Source organism: Trypanosoma brucei, chromosome 9 (assembly GCF_000002445.2).
Source record: "Trypanosoma brucei brucei TREU927 chromosome 9, whole genome shotgun sequence".
Classification (NCBI taxonomy): Eukaryota; Euglenozoa; class Kinetoplastea; order Trypanosomatida; family Trypanosomatidae; genus Trypanosoma; species Trypanosoma brucei.
This window is the reverse complement of record NC_007282.1, coordinates 2,979,640-2,996,786: the sequence shown is the minus strand read 5'-3', so window position 1 is coordinate 2,996,786 and position 17,147 is coordinate 2,979,640. Positions and strand designations below refer to the sequence as shown.

The window sequence follows — 17,147 nt, the reverse complement described above, 5'->3', positions numbered from 1 at the left end:
GCTTCGGGTGCCATTGACACTTGTGGACGGCTGGCAACGACTGTTCTCCTTCTCGCTTCATCTTTTGTAGCTCTGTCCATACTACTGGAGTTGTCGGAGCATTTTGTGGCATGTGTTGTTGCAGTGGACCCTTTCGGTCGAATACCTTACCACATACGTGACACCAATAGACCACATTATACGCCTGTGCTGGTCTTGGCGCCATCATTAAGGCAGTGAGTTCATTTTCACAAACCCATGATGTATTTTCATTGTGTGAAAACTCCCCATTGATCGTCTCGCATACAAAATGTTTCAAACTGGGCATATGACATTGTCATTGTGTCTAGTTGCTATTACCACCTTTCCTTTCTCATTTTATTCATTCTTTACAGTGTTTTAAGTGGGGTTAGGGGTATTTTTTAAAATGTTCCCCTTTTTTTTTGTACACCATGTACACTCCAATTCTTTAACCTCTTGTGTGATCACACTATGTAACCATTCTAAATGCTTTGAAGTCCCTGTTCTAAATTGAGATAACAGTGACTCACTTTCCATTTATAGTTCCTTGTTTTTTGTTGTCGTTTCTATATGGTTTAGTAAAGCACTGCGGTGTGTGTTTGGACCCTGGCCTTTAGCAAATGCGCGTTGTACCTGATTACGTAATTGGCGCATTATACCTGTGACAATGTCGGTGATCCATGCAGGATAGGTTTGTGGCATGTGGTTTCCTTTGTTTGCGAGGTCTTCCACTTTGTAATTTCTCTGGATACTACAATACGAAAACACAAACTGAAACGGCATGGCTACTCTCAGTTTCATGAAGTGTATGATCAGATCCCATATGCGTCGTAGTATGGAATCCGTCACCACTGCAGGACCTGTTTTAAGCTCTATTAATGAATATAACAAGTCTGTGAATATTGCCACTTTTCCTTTTCCACTCTCGTTGATCTTTGTTACTGTTTTGAGTTTCATAAGTTCTGCCTCCATGGCTGTGCACTCGGCTCTATAGCTGCATGCTGACCTGCCTGCTCCTTTCTTCACTTTTACCGCATTACCTTGTGTAGGGTATATTTTCGTGCCGGAACCAGAGGATTCGTTCAGTATCACCGACCCATCCGCCCACACTCGGTAATCGTATTCTTTGAATCTACGTACCCTTTGCATTGTGTGTCTTTTCTTCTCGCTGTTGGAAACCTCGGAATGAAGACCAGCTGTTGTTGTGTTGAAGTAAATTCTCCTTGCCAGTCGCGATACGTTTGCCGTGTGTGATTTCTCCGGTCTGTCTACTTCTTCATACAGGTGCAACACACTCTGCAGGTGCGTGTGTATCGGATGACTTAGTGGAAATATTTTTTTCCACCGTATCAGCAGATGCCTTACCGTTCGCCTTCCTTGTTCAATAGTATTATGTTTCTCGTCTGTGAGCACTATCATTTATTTTGTGAAGGTTGACCTCCTTCATGGCATCATGCCGATTCGCGTACTTTGGAATACCAGCGATAACATGTGCCGGCTGCGCATGTACTTGTTCAAGCTGCGCCTTGTCTGGTAGAGAAGCATTGAATCACCATGTCGCGATCCCATAGCATAATTTTACCTGGATTAAGGATAAGTAAAAATCTCGGACGCTTTCTGTGCTCTTCCCTCATTCAGGTCATGCAACAGCCTGTAGTTTCATTAATCTCTTATTTGCTGCGGTTTGTAGGGTGTGAGCATGTTTGCTTACACCCTTGTGTGGCTGCATTGTCACCCAAAGGAGTCTGGGATTCCTCTTCTTTTATCTGTGCTCTTCCAGTATTAGGTGTAATGAGTCTCTGTCTCTCTAACCTTGAAGAACTTATATTCCGTTTTTTCTGCGGAAAATTCCATATAGTGCTCTTCTTACCAGCTCGCTATTCAATCTAATCCTGTTTGCAGTTTGTGCCTAATAGCTTCCCGGTAAGTGTTAGATCATACTATCGTGATGTCGTCTGTGAAGAAGCAGTGTTTAATGGCTACAATGGCATTTAGTTTCGGACTGAGGGAGTCCATTTCGATAATGAATAGCAATGACCCCAACACGGAACCTTGTAAAACACCATACGTGAGTTGTATTTTTATTTGAGAGGGTGTTTTTTATTCGTACTACTGCAGTTCGTCCATCCAGAAAATTAGCAACACAATCAATGAGGTGGATGCCTACTTCATATCTTTCTCGTGCATCTATTATCCACCTGTGATCCGCAGAGTCAAATGCCCTGGCATAATCTATGAATACCGCCGCAGTTTTCTCTCCTACTACTCTATGTGTCAGGGAGTCTGTGAGTGTCATCAGAGCGTCTAATGTATACCTCTCCGGACGGAAACCAGCTTGCTGTGGTTGTAGCTTACATTCTACTGTGTCTCGGATGCATCCCACTACGATCCTCTCCATGAGCCTAAAGAATGTTCTAGTGAGCGTGATGAGCCGGAACGATGACATACACTTGGTCGGTTTGTTGAGTTTGATTAGCGAGACGATGACGCCATGCTTCCACTCCGGCACTCGGTGTCTATGTAAGTTACAGTTGAAGAGCTTGAAGACACATTCCTTGCTGCAGTGTCCTAATTTCTTCAACTAACTGCTCACATTTTATATCGTCCTTACGGGAGGAAGTGCGTGAAGACAGTTCCTTTAGTTCTGCATCACGTTCTGCCATCGTTATTGTTTGTAATCCCCGCTCTCGATAAGATATGCTCGTGGGAAGAGCATCTGGTGCTTTCTTTGGCATCTCTTTATGCATCTGTGCTGACTTATTAGCTTGCTGTCTACGTGTGAGAGGTTCTTCATTATCTACCAGAACAGGAGATGTTATTAGTCTCGGTGCGTTAATGGACTTAACTAAATTCCAACTTTCTGTATCGGTCACTGACATTTTCGAGACATTTTTCTTCTTTTGTTGTAGGGATGTTTCAGCAAGAACCTTCCTTCTCTTCTATATAAGTTCATCTCTCTGTGCTTTTTATTTGTACAATCCCTTATTTTTTCGTCAAGTTCGGTCAGTTCTCGTGTGCAAAACGGTGGCTATACTCCCTTACATTTCTGTGTTGTCTTTTTTATTTGCTGCTGTGCCAATGCCTTTAGTCACTGCTTCATTCGTGACATCCACGTTATTTCTTGACTTCCTTAATTTTTTCCCCATATTTGAAATACAGACATTTCTAAAATCCGGCAAATTTCCTTTATTCCAAGCATGCAAAACCTTTGGTGGCTTTGTAATGGCGATAATTTCTACACCTATGCCAATACACACCTCGAACGGTTATCCAGTATTTGTCACTATCCGGACTGATGCTTGCCTCCCATCTTGTGACTCCGCAGTCTCTGTACATCCTAATGTCTGGAGACGACCTGGTTGCCGTGTGAAGCATTCTTCTCGTTGGGTTGACACCATTTGCAATTTAGATATCATTTTGTGGACACCAGTATACAATGCATTCTCCCGCTGTATCATTTTGGCGAAGTGAGTCCCATAACTCATGATGTGCGTTAGAGTCGAAACTTATTACCATTGATCCATTTGATCTCTCAAGGCTCTCAAGAGTGAAGGTAGTGACATTTTGCAATTGTGGGAAGTAAGCTGATTTTATAGTTAGCATTAGATCAGCTGAAAACATCAATGTTTCCGAGACTCTTTCCGGTAGACCCTCTTCCTTCGGACATTGGATGACTCCCACTCGTTCCTAGTAAAATCGATAACCCACCACCATGTGAGGAACTTTCTATCCCCATGTATTCATATATACTTATTTTCAATGCGCAGCATTCTTCTGCTGCCAAGTGAGTCTCCTGCAATAGACAAAAGACTACCATATCCTCGTGGAGCTTCTTCTCTAAGCCAATCAGCTTCGCCTGGGAGAGAACACTAGCATTACACTGGGCTCCACGAATGATGGGTTAGGAATTCGTTGCCACACCACGTCTCTGCTAAGAAGTCTAACATATCTCTTCACCGTAGAGTGCCGGTGGTGCAGCATACTTCCTCTCTGGTAGCCTTCGGCCTGTTTCCCGCCACAATCCTGTTGGACATGCTTTGATGCTGGCACTTGGCTTCCTCCTGGATGGAGTATTAGACACTGGTACCACGATGGATCAGCCGGTGTCACCCACACGGAAGGTTTCATAATTTTTATGACATTTAGCGAATATCATTTAGATAATTAATTATAGAAGAAAAAATGCGAGCAATAGAGGGGCTTCAATTACAATAGAATTTCTTCCTGTGGTGTTCGTAGTCTTGCCATCTTATTCTTTACTTTATCTTCTTTAGCTGCTTGTTTGCCCCTTTTACTCAATACACATTTCGGCTCTTCTGTCTTATATTTTTCGTATTTGCAGTTTTCATTATCGCCACAATCTTTTGGGTTAGTTATATTGTTGCAAATTTGCCCCTGTGGTTTTTGTTTTGTTTGTTCGCTTTTCCTGAAGATCTCTATCTCCTTCCGTTTAGCGATCAGAGTTGCGGCTAGTTCGGCGCTTTCGTATGCCAACGCTTTGTGTAGCCCTCCTAGGTTGTCTAGTTCGCTTAACTTTTTTGTAGTCGCTGCTTTGGTTTGCGTGCCCCGGGCGTTTGTTTTGGCTATGCTGTCTGCTAGGTCTGTTAGTAAATTGTTATCGGTGCCAAAATATGTTGTTTTTATTTGCTTGTCTTCGTCAGATAGGTGGTCTACCGTTTTTGAGGGGTTGCGTATCATGGCTTCAAGTGTTAGGCAGTTGTCAAAGGAAGAACCTCCCACGAGTTCACCATACAAATATGCGTCATTGTCTACGGGCGGTCTTTTTGCGATCGTAGTTATCTTTTGTTGCTCCATATCGTTTGCTGCGCTTACCAAACGCCGTTGCTTTCTGTGCTATATACTGTATTTCATCAAGTTTCGCGACTACTGACCGTGCCGCCGCCACCCAAGGTATGCCGCTCTGGCTTCCAAGCAACTTTTTGTAGTTGACGCAAACGCCTTTGCTTGCCGCTGCTATTACATCCCCATTATTTTGAGTACAGCCGCATTCGGGTTCCCCCCTGTTTAGCCCGTGTGCCCCCAGAATCGTGTTTGACACGCTGCCGGATGTTGTTTGCGAGTAAGGGCCGTTGCGGAGATTATTGCGCCTTTGCCAAGGTTTCCAAAGATTGTGGTGATCTGCGTTTCGACCGTTTTTGAGGCGAGCGCCGGGTCCTTTTCGGTGTTGCTTTTGAGGCACTCGCCGCGTATTTTTTGTTTCCAGCCCCCGGGTACAACTGCTTGAGTGCCTACCTTCGACAAGCCGGTTAACACAGTTGAGAAACAAAAGTTGGCCGTGTTGCTGTTGCTGCCTTCGCATCGGCATACAATATCCGTCGTCAGGTAGCTGCCACCTTTTCTTGGGCTGCCTTCCGCTGGTGAGCCCGCACAGGTAGTTGAATGTTGTCCGGTCGCTGGCCAGGGAAAGTTGCTGGCTTCTGGCTGCTCTGTCCAGGGCATTGTCGGCTTAAGCTGTTCTGGTGTTGTGAACTTCTCCGCATAACTTTCACCGTAGAGTGCTTTGATCGCCGCTTTTTGGCCATGTTCTGCTGCCGTCGTTGCTTGGCTTATTAAGTTTGCCGCCGCCTGCTTAAGTTGCAGGGCTCGTTCCACGCATTGCGCAAACACCGGCCTCAGCTGCGCTCTCCTGTATTCCAATAGCGGCAATCCGAATTTTGAGTTAAATCCTTTTGCGTTGTCATCCCCCTTCGTTAGATCGTCATAAACGCTGCGCATCTCCTCAACTTCTTTGAAGTCGCCGCTTTCGAAATAACCGCCTTTTTTATCGTCTTTAATTTTTGAAAATTCGCTGTATTTGGTTTTGTCTTTCAATACTTCTTCCTTGTCACGTTCCAAAACGGTTAGGTTAAGCTTCTTGATTCTGGCGATAATGCCGTTCATAGCTTGTCCAATCGGTACGTTATTTTCTGGCTTGCCTGGTGGTTGATCGTTGACTGACACCGTCGGCATCGGTTTGCTTAAAAGCTTGAAAAGCTCACGCAAATCTCTAAATTCTTTTGAATTTTCTTGTGCAGGTGCTGCGCGCTCCATTAGCGATACAATTATAACGAGTACTGCAAGGCAAAACCGCGGTTTCTTCATCATAGTTTTTTTTTGCTATAACAAAATAATAAAGTTTAAAGTGCACTTGCAAAAAGTGTAAAAATATTATATAGGGAATCTAGGAGGCTCCCTTTGAAAGGATATCAACACCGTTCTTTATAAACAAGAAAGTCAACATCTGCTCCGTTACTCTTATCAAATGAGTCACATGTAACTAAATATCGTGGAAAAACAAAGGTTTAACCTTGGAAAATTGCCAGGGAAGACATAGGAAACAAATGGCCATGTTTTCCATTTACCAAACCGTACAAACAGATATTTACAGTGTTCGCAAAGCTAAGGTTCCATCAAATACTTAAATATAACAAATTTAACATTTCAACATTTAGGGTTGTATGAAGCGTTACTGCTGTTTGCAACGGCAAAAATAGAAATATTAAGATCTTTTAAAAGATCAACGTCTATGTTAAATAAAGGCGGCCTGCATCTGCTACAGCTCTTCGAAACCAAAAACTATATGTTTAGTCCTCTTTGCTGCCAACAAGGGTTAACCACATAAGTCAAGATAAATATAGAAAGCCATATTACAGAAGCTCTACAATGACCTAAATCTTGTACTTCAACAAGTCTCCGATATAATTTAAAATTATATATCAGTCTACATCTATTGTATCTATTTGTTACTCATTTCTGTCACGTAGTTTTTTTTCAAATATCACACATATTTTCTATTGCTTGAAATTAAAACTTTATGTCTTGTAGTCTGTGTTAGTGCAGGTTAATTCCTCCATGGAGCATGTTATGTCACTAACAATAAAATATTCGTGTTTATGCCTTGTCCATGGAATTTTCTGAGACTCCTTCTACCACTGGCTCTTTTTATGATGTTTCCATTAACTATTTTGTAGTTTTATCCCTCTCTTCAACAATTTTGTTTCCTTCCACATCTTCATTGCCTTCATTGGTGAGGATTGTTCTTCGTGCTGGTACTGAGCATTTGTATCTTGGGAGATCTTAATGTCTGTCCAGTAAAAAAATGCAGAATTGGATGAATATCATCATCTATTTTTCCACATTATAAACCTTCTCTAAATACTTATTCATACACTAGGTTAAGCGGTTACAGTGAATTTATGATTGTTCTTTCCACCAATGTATATTGGGAATCCAAGTTTTGCACTTCTATAATGTCATACTGTTTTCCACATATTTTAGCAAATATTACTATATATTAAGAGAAGAAGAGTTCAATATTACTTCACACTTACCAATTCCTTCTTCCAGCTCCTTCTGTTTCTTTACCGCTGAGCATTATAATCTGAAATATAATTAAAAACAAAAGTCGCCACCACCGTCCGTTGCAATGGCATCAACCTATTACCGTACGAAATTCAGAGGATCATTTTCTCCTGTATCATTTTCTTCTCTGCTGTGCTCTTCCGTACTTCAATCTTCCACAGTATATTGTATTTCGTCGTCTGTTGTTTTCTATCTTGAGTATTTTTGTCATCACAGACATCCACTTGGCCCATACATTGGACTATAGCTTTCCCTTATTTCCACCACCATCTTCTTCTGCATGGTGATACCCATCATTAAGTTTGTGTTTGAAACTACGTTATTTTATCTCCGTCTACTTCAATACTAATTGCCATACCTTTTATAATTGCACTCTTTCCATTGTTTCAAGGGATTTTTTTAATCATTCACTCTTCACCATAACTATTATTATGATATTCGCATATACACACTCACAACACACTCCTATTATTATTATTGTTATTACCATTAGAATTCTAACTAATATTCATAATTTTCATAAAAATGAGCAAAACTCTTATAATTTTAAGATTTTGAGATGCTATTAAACTCACAAATTCAGCAACCATACTCAGAGCCAATTGTTTGTTTAGGAGGAAGCTGGAAGAGCGGAATTTTTCTTTCTCCTTGTCATCTTCATTATCTTTGCCTATTCTCCATGCACAATTTTGCTTATCGCCTGTTTTGTCATTTTCACAGGCCGTCTTGTCATCTCCGTGTCTTGCACATCCAGTTGCAGCTGCCCCCTCTTTTGGTGCACCTTCTGTTTCGGTTGATCGGGCTGGTTGTTCTGCAACTTGGTCTTCGGTTGGAGTGCATGGACCGTCATCCTCCTTTTTGCCACCCCATTTACATTTAGCTCCTAGGCATTCCGTCTTGGACTTGTTGTGTGTCTCGCATCGAACGTTGATGGCTGTTTCCACCGAATCACTGAATTTTGTCGACAGCTTATCCATTGCTGCTGCCAAAGCTCTGGAATGGCTAATTGCCGCTGTGGCGGCTGCAGCTTTGGCTTGCTCGAGGTGTTTTAGATTGGTTGCTATTGTTTTTATTGTTGTTAGCCACTGAAGTTCGTTTTCTTTTTCCGGGCTTGCTACTAGCCCTGTGAATTTGATGCACATGCCGCTGTTGGACGCCCCACTGCAGTCAGTGCCTCTGAATGCCCCTAGGTAGCCGTTTGTCCCGTCCGTATGGATCAGCGCCCTGACGGTGGCTATCGCGTGTTCAAGTTCGGTTGTCGTTATTGGTTCTTGCGGTGGCGCGCCGCACGATTTTGCTAGTTTCTGGTAGTCGCTGCTATCCGGTGGTGTTGCCGATGATGTCCAAGCCGTGCTTGCTTCGGCTTTTTCGGTGCAAGCGCCGTCTGTTACCGGGTTGCCGTTGTCCTTGTGGCAGATGCATGTTAGTGTCGCCAGTGCCGTCGCTGGTCGCACGCCGCTTGTTTTGACTTCGCACACGGTTTGCCGGTTTCCTGACACCGTGGCTGAAAACGGCTTGCTTGCGTCTATGTTGGTTGCTTTCGCATCTCCTTGCCCTAGCGCTGCTGCCATTATGGCTGCTGTAGGCGAAGCCGATTGATATTTAGCTGCTTCTGGGTTTACATTTGGGTACCTCTTTAGTAACTGCTTCACTTCTAGCGCTATTGCTGCTAGCTGGACGGCCGCCAGCTGCTTTGCCGTTTTTGTCAGTTCTGGAGTCACAGCCTGTTTGACCTTCTGGTTGTCTTCGCCTTGTTTCAGTGCTTCGGCTGCTGCTTTCCAGTCATCCCAAAACTCAGCTTCATCTGCGTCTTTTATACCGGCAGAGTCAGCGTTGTCGTGCACTGTTTTGCGCTCTGCCTCTTTGTAGAATTTTGCCTGCCATTCGGCTGGTGAAAGAGTGAAATTAAGCTCCTGTATGTAATTATAGTCGTCCTTGTCGAGCGGCTCAACGGTTGGGACTGCGACGGCGCGGTCTGCCATTCGTATGAAAGCACAAAGCGCTGCGTGTTCAGCTCTGTTTTCTCCATACACCATGTTTTCGCCGGCTGCCAGTTTTGGTCCGATAATAACAAGTAGCGCTAATGCTAGACGCTGCATTTGTATCGCTGGTTTGATTTGTCTTCACTAGTTTTCGAAAATGGAGGTTGATTTAACGGAGAAGCTATCACCACGTTAAATACCATGCTGTGAGCCTGATAAATCTATGTTTGATGTTTTGTGACCATCACCGTATTGAAGAGCCCCTGGCGTCGTGAAAGCGAGTTAACAAAGTATAAATATCGCTCGTCATTTACATTTTCTAAGAAACCTGGCGGTGCTGTTCACAAGTCTCCACTACTGAGGGATGTCAATTGGAATTTTTCTGTTATCTCTTGGGAAATATTAGGAAAAGAAGTTAACACAAGAATGCGTGGAATTATTTGAATCTCGTATGGCATGCTTGCATTTTTCACAGCTTTACCGCCTCAAATAACTCCCTTTCTTTAAATTAATTGTCACAAATATTCCAGCATTCAAAATCCTGTTTTTCTCCACCAACAGCGTAACTCTCAATCTTACACAAGTATTTCGTACTACTCCTTTCCTTTAAACTTTTTATGCCAAGTAAGATTTTTAACAATTAATATCGTTTTTTCCTGCCATGCAATTGGCTGACCAGGAAAATGAATGAATGGGTCTTCTCCAATTTCACCACCATGTGGAATAGTAAAAAATTTCTTTTCATAATCCAATCCAATCATTTCTCTTCTCAAGACAAATCTCTGCCCCACAGCCTCTTCCCAAACTGCACTCCATATTAACAACGGTTTGTAGATACTCTGTTCCGACCACCACTCATCGCTCCATTTCAGTAACTCTCCAAATGCATATTCAAAATTTCTAAATGCCCATACTCTCGCTATCAAACCACCACCACTAGGATAGGGTTTTCCACTAGGAGGCGATTTCAGTAAATGCGGTAGTTTCTTATCCTCTTTTTTTCTGTTACCAATATTAAAAAACTAGTAGCATCTCTCCATGTGCTCTTTGTAAATATGCTCTTCACTGAACTTATCTTCGTTTTCTGCACTTTTTTGTATAAAATATTCTACTGCATTTTCATACTTCTCTTTCTCAGCAACAATAACATTAGACCCATCCAAATTAGTGACAATATCCTCATCACTTGTATTCTGCCTTTCTAAAAATTCCATAACCCATCTAGGCCTTTTAACATGACTATACAAATCTCCCATTTCAATTGTATTAATATTAACATAGCTTAGTTTGGCACTCATTATGTGCCCACACCATCCTTGAGTTGCATGAGTTTGAACTGCAACAACAAACACTCTGGGATTCTTAGGAGAATTTTGTGTTATATTTGCAGTTGTTTCTCTTCAAGAGATATTGAGCTTAAATACAATAATTGCAACAGATGCAAAAAACTACTAAAATAGCAAATGTCGTTAGGTATTCTACCTTTAAAGTTTGAGAAGATTATACAGAAAAACTTAGAAACTGTACGAAAATAAGTTGGTTACGACATGAAGTCGTTTATTGAGAAAAGTGTTTTCATACATATAATGCTTTAATATTCTTATGTTATAACAGTTCATTGGTGTAACTGTAGCGTTTGAAGCTTGCCCTTTGGCATGGATCGGTGATTTTCATTTTAGAATTTTTCTTTAGTCATACCTAGTGGCGTAAACTCCGTTTATCCCACTGTTACTTGCAATATTCCCATTTCTCTTTGTGTATATTTACGGTAATTAAAGTAGCTGCCCGCTGTTCATGGATTATATATACTACGAGTTTTACTATATTCCTCTTCTGAATAACTCAACTGCCTTCCATGTCATGAGACGGAAATCAGCGTGGCTTTACGAACTACTGCTACTGTCGTTTTTGGGGTTATCACTGCAATACCTATATATTTTTTAGCAAAAGGCAAGAGCTCATTTGTTCCTTCTGATGTGCCATTTTCTGCTATATTACGCTGCTGAAGATGATGCAGCGACTTCAGTTAGAATCGACGCCGGACTTTTTCTCTTCATGGTTGTTCACTTCATTATCTCCTTGTGTTTCATGATGCCCATCGTCATGTTTGTGTTTGAAACAGCGCATATTCTATCTCTATTTCTCTATCTTACTGCGTTTCGTTCGATAGTGTTCCTCTTCCTTTCTCTCACCCCTCCTCTTACTCACCATCCAGCTTTTTTACTTAATTAGTCACTGTCTCACAATGTACCATTCCCATTGTTTGAATTTTTTGTATTTTCCCATACATTTCTTTTCACCATCGATCTTAATATGATTATCAGCGAACACATGCTCACAAGATACTCCTATAATCATCATAATTATTATCATTATCATCATAACACTAACTAATATCATTAAAATAAACAAATTTATAAAGTTAGAACATCACTCATTTTTCGTACCCTATCGCACTACTATTTAACTCCCATAGGCCACTATTATGTACATGTTACCAAATTTTCATATTTTAAAATTTCAATTTTTTTACTAATTTTCACCAACTTGCGCATTTCATAAAAAATGTTAAGATGTGAAGTTTATGGATTTAGAAAAATTTATAAAATTCAGCAAAATTCCTCAAAATGATACCAAACTCATAAAAGCTGTAACAGAAATAAGAGCAAGTTTCTTATTGATCAGAAAACTGGAACCTTTGCAAGTATTACCATCCCATTTGCAGTCATTGTCCTTTTTGCAAGCTTGCCTGTGAGTTTGCTGCAGTCAGTTTTCCTATCTTCCCCTGCTTGTTTTGCTTCTTCTCTTTCCCCTGATGAACTTCTATCATCTCCTGTTGGGGTGCCAGAGATCCCGTTTTTTGTTTCTTCTGTGGCATTAAAATTGCATTTCTTGTTGTGTTCACCACTTTCATGAAAACTACAGTGCTTTGTTGTGTTGCATTTTTCTGCATCCTTTATTTTATTGCAAACCGTTTCTTGCTGTGATATGTCACTGATTTTGGTTTGTTCACTTAAAGAAAATGCCTGTTTTTTGGCTGAATCTATCTTCAAAAGTTGGTTTATAAAGAGTTTCTTCCGTTCATTCGCTAGTGTTGCTGGGGTTTCTGTGTTGTAGAGCCTGATCTCTTCGGTTATTGCGGTCTTTTGTCGCCGTACTAAGCGTTATGTTGGTCGTTGTATCGCCTATTTGTAATTTTTGTGCGTTTGTTTTGATATCAGGTATCCTTGGTTTCGTAGCTCCACCTATTTTGGCCAGTTTTTCAAGATTTACCGTGACTTCATCGTAGGCTGTGACGTTGTTGTCAAGATCGGCGTATACTGCTGCTAGCGGAGTTCCGGCTTCAGCATTTACGCTGTGGTTGAGAAATGGTGAGGCGGCTAGTGGTGCATTGTTGATGATTATGAGGCTGCCCGCCCACTTTATTTGGTCTGCGTTGCCACCGTTGGCTGAATCTGCTTGAGTGAGCCCGCATAATGTTGTAGCGCTTCCTGGACCGGCTCCCGCGTACCGGCTTGTGATCTGTTTCAGTGTTGCTATTGGCGTTGGTGCCGCATTTGGCGGTGTCTGGAATTGTCTGTTTTAGTCCGTCTCCACTGACGATACAGTGAAGTAAATGCGTCGCGGTCGCTGCGCCGCCATGGTCGTTGCTTTGGGCTATGCAATACTTCCTGCTGCTGCCTGCGTTGACATTAACTTGCAAGAACACAGATGTCGTTTCGTCTATTCGTCCGGCCTCAAAGGTTGCACGTGCTACAACTTTGATTGACTTTGCCAGGTTTGAGCTGATCGTTTGTTCCGCTTGGCTCAGTTCCTGGTTGATATGCGCATAGAGGAACTTGCACTCGTCGCTTCTTTTGTCTGGTTGGGTCATCATCATAATTGCAAGGGTTTGCAGCGCCGTCCGCATCGTGTTAATGTGTGCTGTGCTTGCTGTTATTTTGTTGGAAAAATATGGCGCTACAGCTTTTAGGCGCTTTGCTACTTCGCATGCTTTTTTAAAGCCGCCTGCTCCAATCACCTTGGTATCACTCACTCTGAGCTTTGGTCCGTTGTTACTACCTGTTTTTTGGAGGTGAGAAACCGAAAGTAGAGCCGTTTCATTGGAACGCGAAAATAGAGGTCTACCTTGGCGTTCCTGAGTCTATCGTGTTAGCTACTTCCTCGTTAGTTGGTCAGCGCTTGTCGTCGGCCTTTGTGCTTAGCACCGGCCGAATTATGCAGCGGCTTTCGTGTTCATATTTGTTGCTTTGTCTGTTCCTTTAATCACTTCCTGGCTAGACGCCCAGCAAGATGCTTTCCCTTAGTGGTCCTGCCAAAAACAGTATGATAGTATGGCGTAAGACGGCGTGCGCGTTGACCTGCATCGCACATAAAGATCTTAGTGGAGACTTCTGGAAGCATTAAAAGACTGTGCACACACATAAAGGTGGTTGCGTTTTCTCTTTGTGTTGGCTAAGTGTCACTTTCTGGTCTTATGCTCATGAAACTTGTTTCTAATTATCATATGACAGACATAAGCTGGTTGAGCTTACTTTAGTAGCGTTTTTGTTCAACAGATTGCTAGTAACATGTCTTTATATACAAGTTCTTTCCTAGGCTGGCCTTTTACACTTACCAAACTTTGAGTAAAGTCTAGTTGTTCCGCATGCACACAATTCAACGATTTCCCTTTTTTTATTTTTCGCACATCCCCGTGCTATTGAGGGGGCCAAGCTTACTAACAGATTAGCCTCCAACATTTTTGTGTGCTTTGCTGTTCTTTTTTTCTTCCTACGAATGACTTATCTGTACCAGAAAGCCTGGTAATATAATACTTGTGTTACCTTATATACGTTTAGTGGTTTGCAAATGCAACCTCACCGCCTTTTTCAACTCCCCCTGACCAGGGTATCATTGCTTCAATTCAAGTCTATCAATACGGAAAGCTGTAAAGGAGAATGAAATGATTATGGAAAGAGGTTAACTATCACACGATCTGTATGCTAAGGTAAATTCGATTGCACTCTTTAAAGCTCAGACGCTGCTTGTCTACTAAATTTTTCTTTAAGGTTGTATTTTCATAATTTTACGTGCTTGACTCTATAAAAAGAAGAAAATATCTGTTTTGTGTAATAAATTTCCCAATTTCGCTTCGTGTAGAAATCACTATCTCTCCTTGTTTCGACACAGTCTTGTGATACAATAACACTTTTTTGCTGCTTTCATTTTTACTTTTGATCCATTCTTCCACTCAGCCATATTTGGACTGCATTTCGTACTGGTACTACAATGCTTCGCGGTGCCACCAGCAATCGTAAGCTAATCGCTTGGGCTCAACTTTGTTGCTGCAGTCCGATCACATGCAGCATGAACTTACTTACACATTGTGCGTCCTTCACCTGCTGAATTTTCTGCACTGTACACTCGTTAATTCCGTTGTTTCATTACGTATTTTGTTTCCTTTTCAGCCACTTTCTTTTGTTTCTGCGAATGCGTAGTGACTCTGTTAAGCGTGTACTCTAAACTGTGTCTCCAGAAATTTCTCCCCAACTATCTCCTTGTATATGATGATGTTCATCGTCATTTTTGTGTTTCAACGCGAGAACATTTCATATTCTTCTCTCCTTACCAATTTGCGTTTACGTTGATAATATTAGTCCTATCATTTTACTCACTTGCTTAATTACTTACTTCCATTTCACCACTTCCATTGTATAAAATCATTCTATTTTCCCCCTCCATATAGTGTGTGTCACCACTCTTATTATTATATTAGTATATACACACTTATAATACTCTCCTATCATTATTATTATTACTTCAACATTATGAACCTAACTAATATCAATAAAAAAATAAACAAAATTAGAAAAGCACCATTTTTTATACCCTATCGTTCTACTATTTAAACCTATAGACCATTGTCATACACATTTTACTAAAAATCATATTTTACAAAATTCTTAAAAATTAGTATTAATTTACACTTATTTTTATTTTTTATCAAAAAGTGTTAAAATATATCAGATCGTATCAAAATTTAGTAGATTTTCTCAAAATGAAATATGTTATAAAATTGAGCAAAAGTCTTAAAATAGCAAACTCACAAAAGTAGCAGCCATACTCAGAGCCAATTTTGTATTGAGAAAAAACTGGAATCACGGCACATTTCTGCATCCTTGTCATCCTCTTTATCTTTGCCCTACTGAAACTACAAACGGGGGGTTGTCCTGCTGTTTTTTCAGCTTCACATTTGGTTTTGTCAGTGCCGTGTCTTGTACACCTATCTGAGGGCTTTTCGCCATCTTTCTCTTTGTTTTCTCCCTCCCCTTTCTTTATGGGTTTGCAAATTTCCCCAATCAGTTCGAAATCCACTTTTCAATCAACTCCATTTTTGTCACAGCAATCTTTGTCTGTGATAGTGGTTTCTTTGGGGTTTTCCTTTGGTTTGGCATCTTCTTCGAGGTCTTTTGTAAGCTTGTATGCCAGTCCTTCACTTAGTTTTGCGAGGTGTGTTATGGTTGAGAGTTTTTCGCCGTTTCTCTTGCCGCCTTGATTAACTTGTGCTTCAACTCCGTCGACTTTGTTCCATACATTTTCGGCATATTTATTGCCGCTTGCGCCGTAAGCCAGGTTTAACGCTTGTTCCAGCTGAGTTTGCGGCTCGATGCTTGTCTTTTCGTTGTCAAATTTCTTCAGCAGGGTCTGAATTGCTGTTCGTTGGAACTTGTCGTTGCTGGCTATCGTTTGCCACTCCCGTAGCCGTTTTGAACAATATATATCTAAGTTTGGTGCTTTTTATAGCGGCTAGCGCTGCTTTTGCTGTCGTAACGTTGTCACCTGTTAATTTCAGTTTACTGGTTAACGTTGCGCCTGTGGTATGGCTGCTTGCTGCCCAGCTTGATTTTGATTCGGCAACGTTTTCGGCCGTGTATGTTGTTACTGTTTTAATTATCCCTGTGTTTCCTATGTTTTTTCCGCTGTGGCAGGTTGCTTGGTTCGCAGTTTCGTGCTTGCAGGTTAGTGTTGTTTGCCGCTCACCTCTAGGTCTGGTATATCTGGTTCATCTGCTATGGTTGACTCGTCCACTTTTATTTGCTGTTCGTCGTCGGCTTCCTCAGTGCACATGCCCGATATATTTGTCCGCGTCGTCGTCCCTGAAATGCCGCTATCTGGCAGCACAGGTCCTGTGGTGAATGTTAGTGTCAGTTACGCATTACGTTTTGTTGACACGTTATAGATTGTGAATGTCTTCGCTAGTGCTGTGAGGGCCTGTATGTTTTGGGCTGCCGTTTTGTCTGCTGCGTCTAACGCCTGTTGACAGTTATGTACGGTTTCGCCGGCCGCTGCTAAGACTGGTAAGAGCTTTGCTTTGGTCTCTCCATCGCTCGTCACTGCCGCGAGAGTTAATTTCATCAAGTCCAGTTGGTTGTCTGCTAGAGCTTGGCTGGCTGAGTCGATTTCTCCCGTATGATATTTTATTAATTTCTTTATCCTCGTGTTGCAGCTGCACGGTGTTTTTCATGCTTCATTCGCCTTTGCGTCCGCTCCGATGCTGTTTTCTGGGTGAATAGCTACAAGTAGAGCCACTGTAAGTAGCATGCTGAGCTGTAACAGTTCTTGGAAACAGTTTCTTTTGTGGACAACCAGCATATTGACTGCTTTTTCTGGATTTATCCTATCTGATTTCAAGAAATTTCACATGATTTGTTACAGAGTTGGTATCGTAAACCACATTTTTTTTGGTCAATTATGCAGTCCGTTCTTGGTTTTTAAAATTAGAAACTTCACCATTTTTCATTTTGTCTACATTTTTCATGC

At 41.5% G+C, this 17,147-nt stretch overlaps 2 protein-coding genes and 4 pseudogenes across 2 annotated transcripts, besides 3 other annotated features; all 6 read right to left on the bottom strand.

The window, feature by feature from the left end:
* Nucleotides 1-2,939: part of a repeat region that runs on past the window's edge.
* Nucleotides 2,940-4,168: 1,229 nt separating this feature from the next.
* Tb09.244.0170 lies at nucleotides 4,169-5,460 on the bottom strand (annotated as a pseudogene).
* Nucleotides 5,461-6,696: 1,236 nt separating this feature from the next.
* Nucleotides 6,697-6,717: a sequence feature (AT_rich).
* A 737-nt stretch (nucleotides 6,718-7,454) lies between these two features.
* Tb09.244.0190 (hypothetical protein, unlikely) lies at nucleotides 7,455-7,595 on the bottom strand (the record flags this gene model as incomplete). Its single annotated transcript, XM_822677.1, has 1 exon — nucleotides 7,455-7,595. One exon carries the CDS (start codon nucleotides 7,593-7,595, stop codon nucleotides 7,455-7,457), a length of 141 nt encoding a protein of 46 aa, XP_827770.1.
* Nucleotides 7,596-7,859: 264 nt separating this feature from the next.
* Tb09.244.0200 (variant surface glycoprotein) lies at nucleotides 7,860-9,461 on the bottom strand (the record flags this gene model as incomplete). The annotated part of the gene is made up of 1 exon (XM_822676.1): nucleotides 7,860-9,461. The coding sequence occupies one exon, from the start codon at nucleotides 9,459-9,461 to the stop codon at nucleotides 7,860-7,862; it is 1,602 nt and encodes a 533-aa protein (XP_827769.1).
* A 352-nt stretch (nucleotides 9,462-9,813) lies between these two features.
* On the bottom strand, nucleotides 9,814-10,735 carry Tb09.244.0210 (annotated as a pseudogene).
* Nucleotides 10,736-11,983: 1,248 nt separating this feature from the next.
* On the bottom strand, nucleotides 11,984-13,443 carry Tb09.244.0220 (annotated as a pseudogene).
* Nucleotides 13,444-15,265: 1,822 nt separating this feature from the next.
* Nucleotides 15,266-15,330: a sequence feature (AT_rich).
* An 85-nt stretch (nucleotides 15,331-15,415) lies between these two features.
* Tb09.244.0230 lies at nucleotides 15,416-16,928 on the bottom strand (annotated as a pseudogene).
* Between the last annotated feature and the right edge of the window lie 219 nt (nucleotides 16,929-17,147).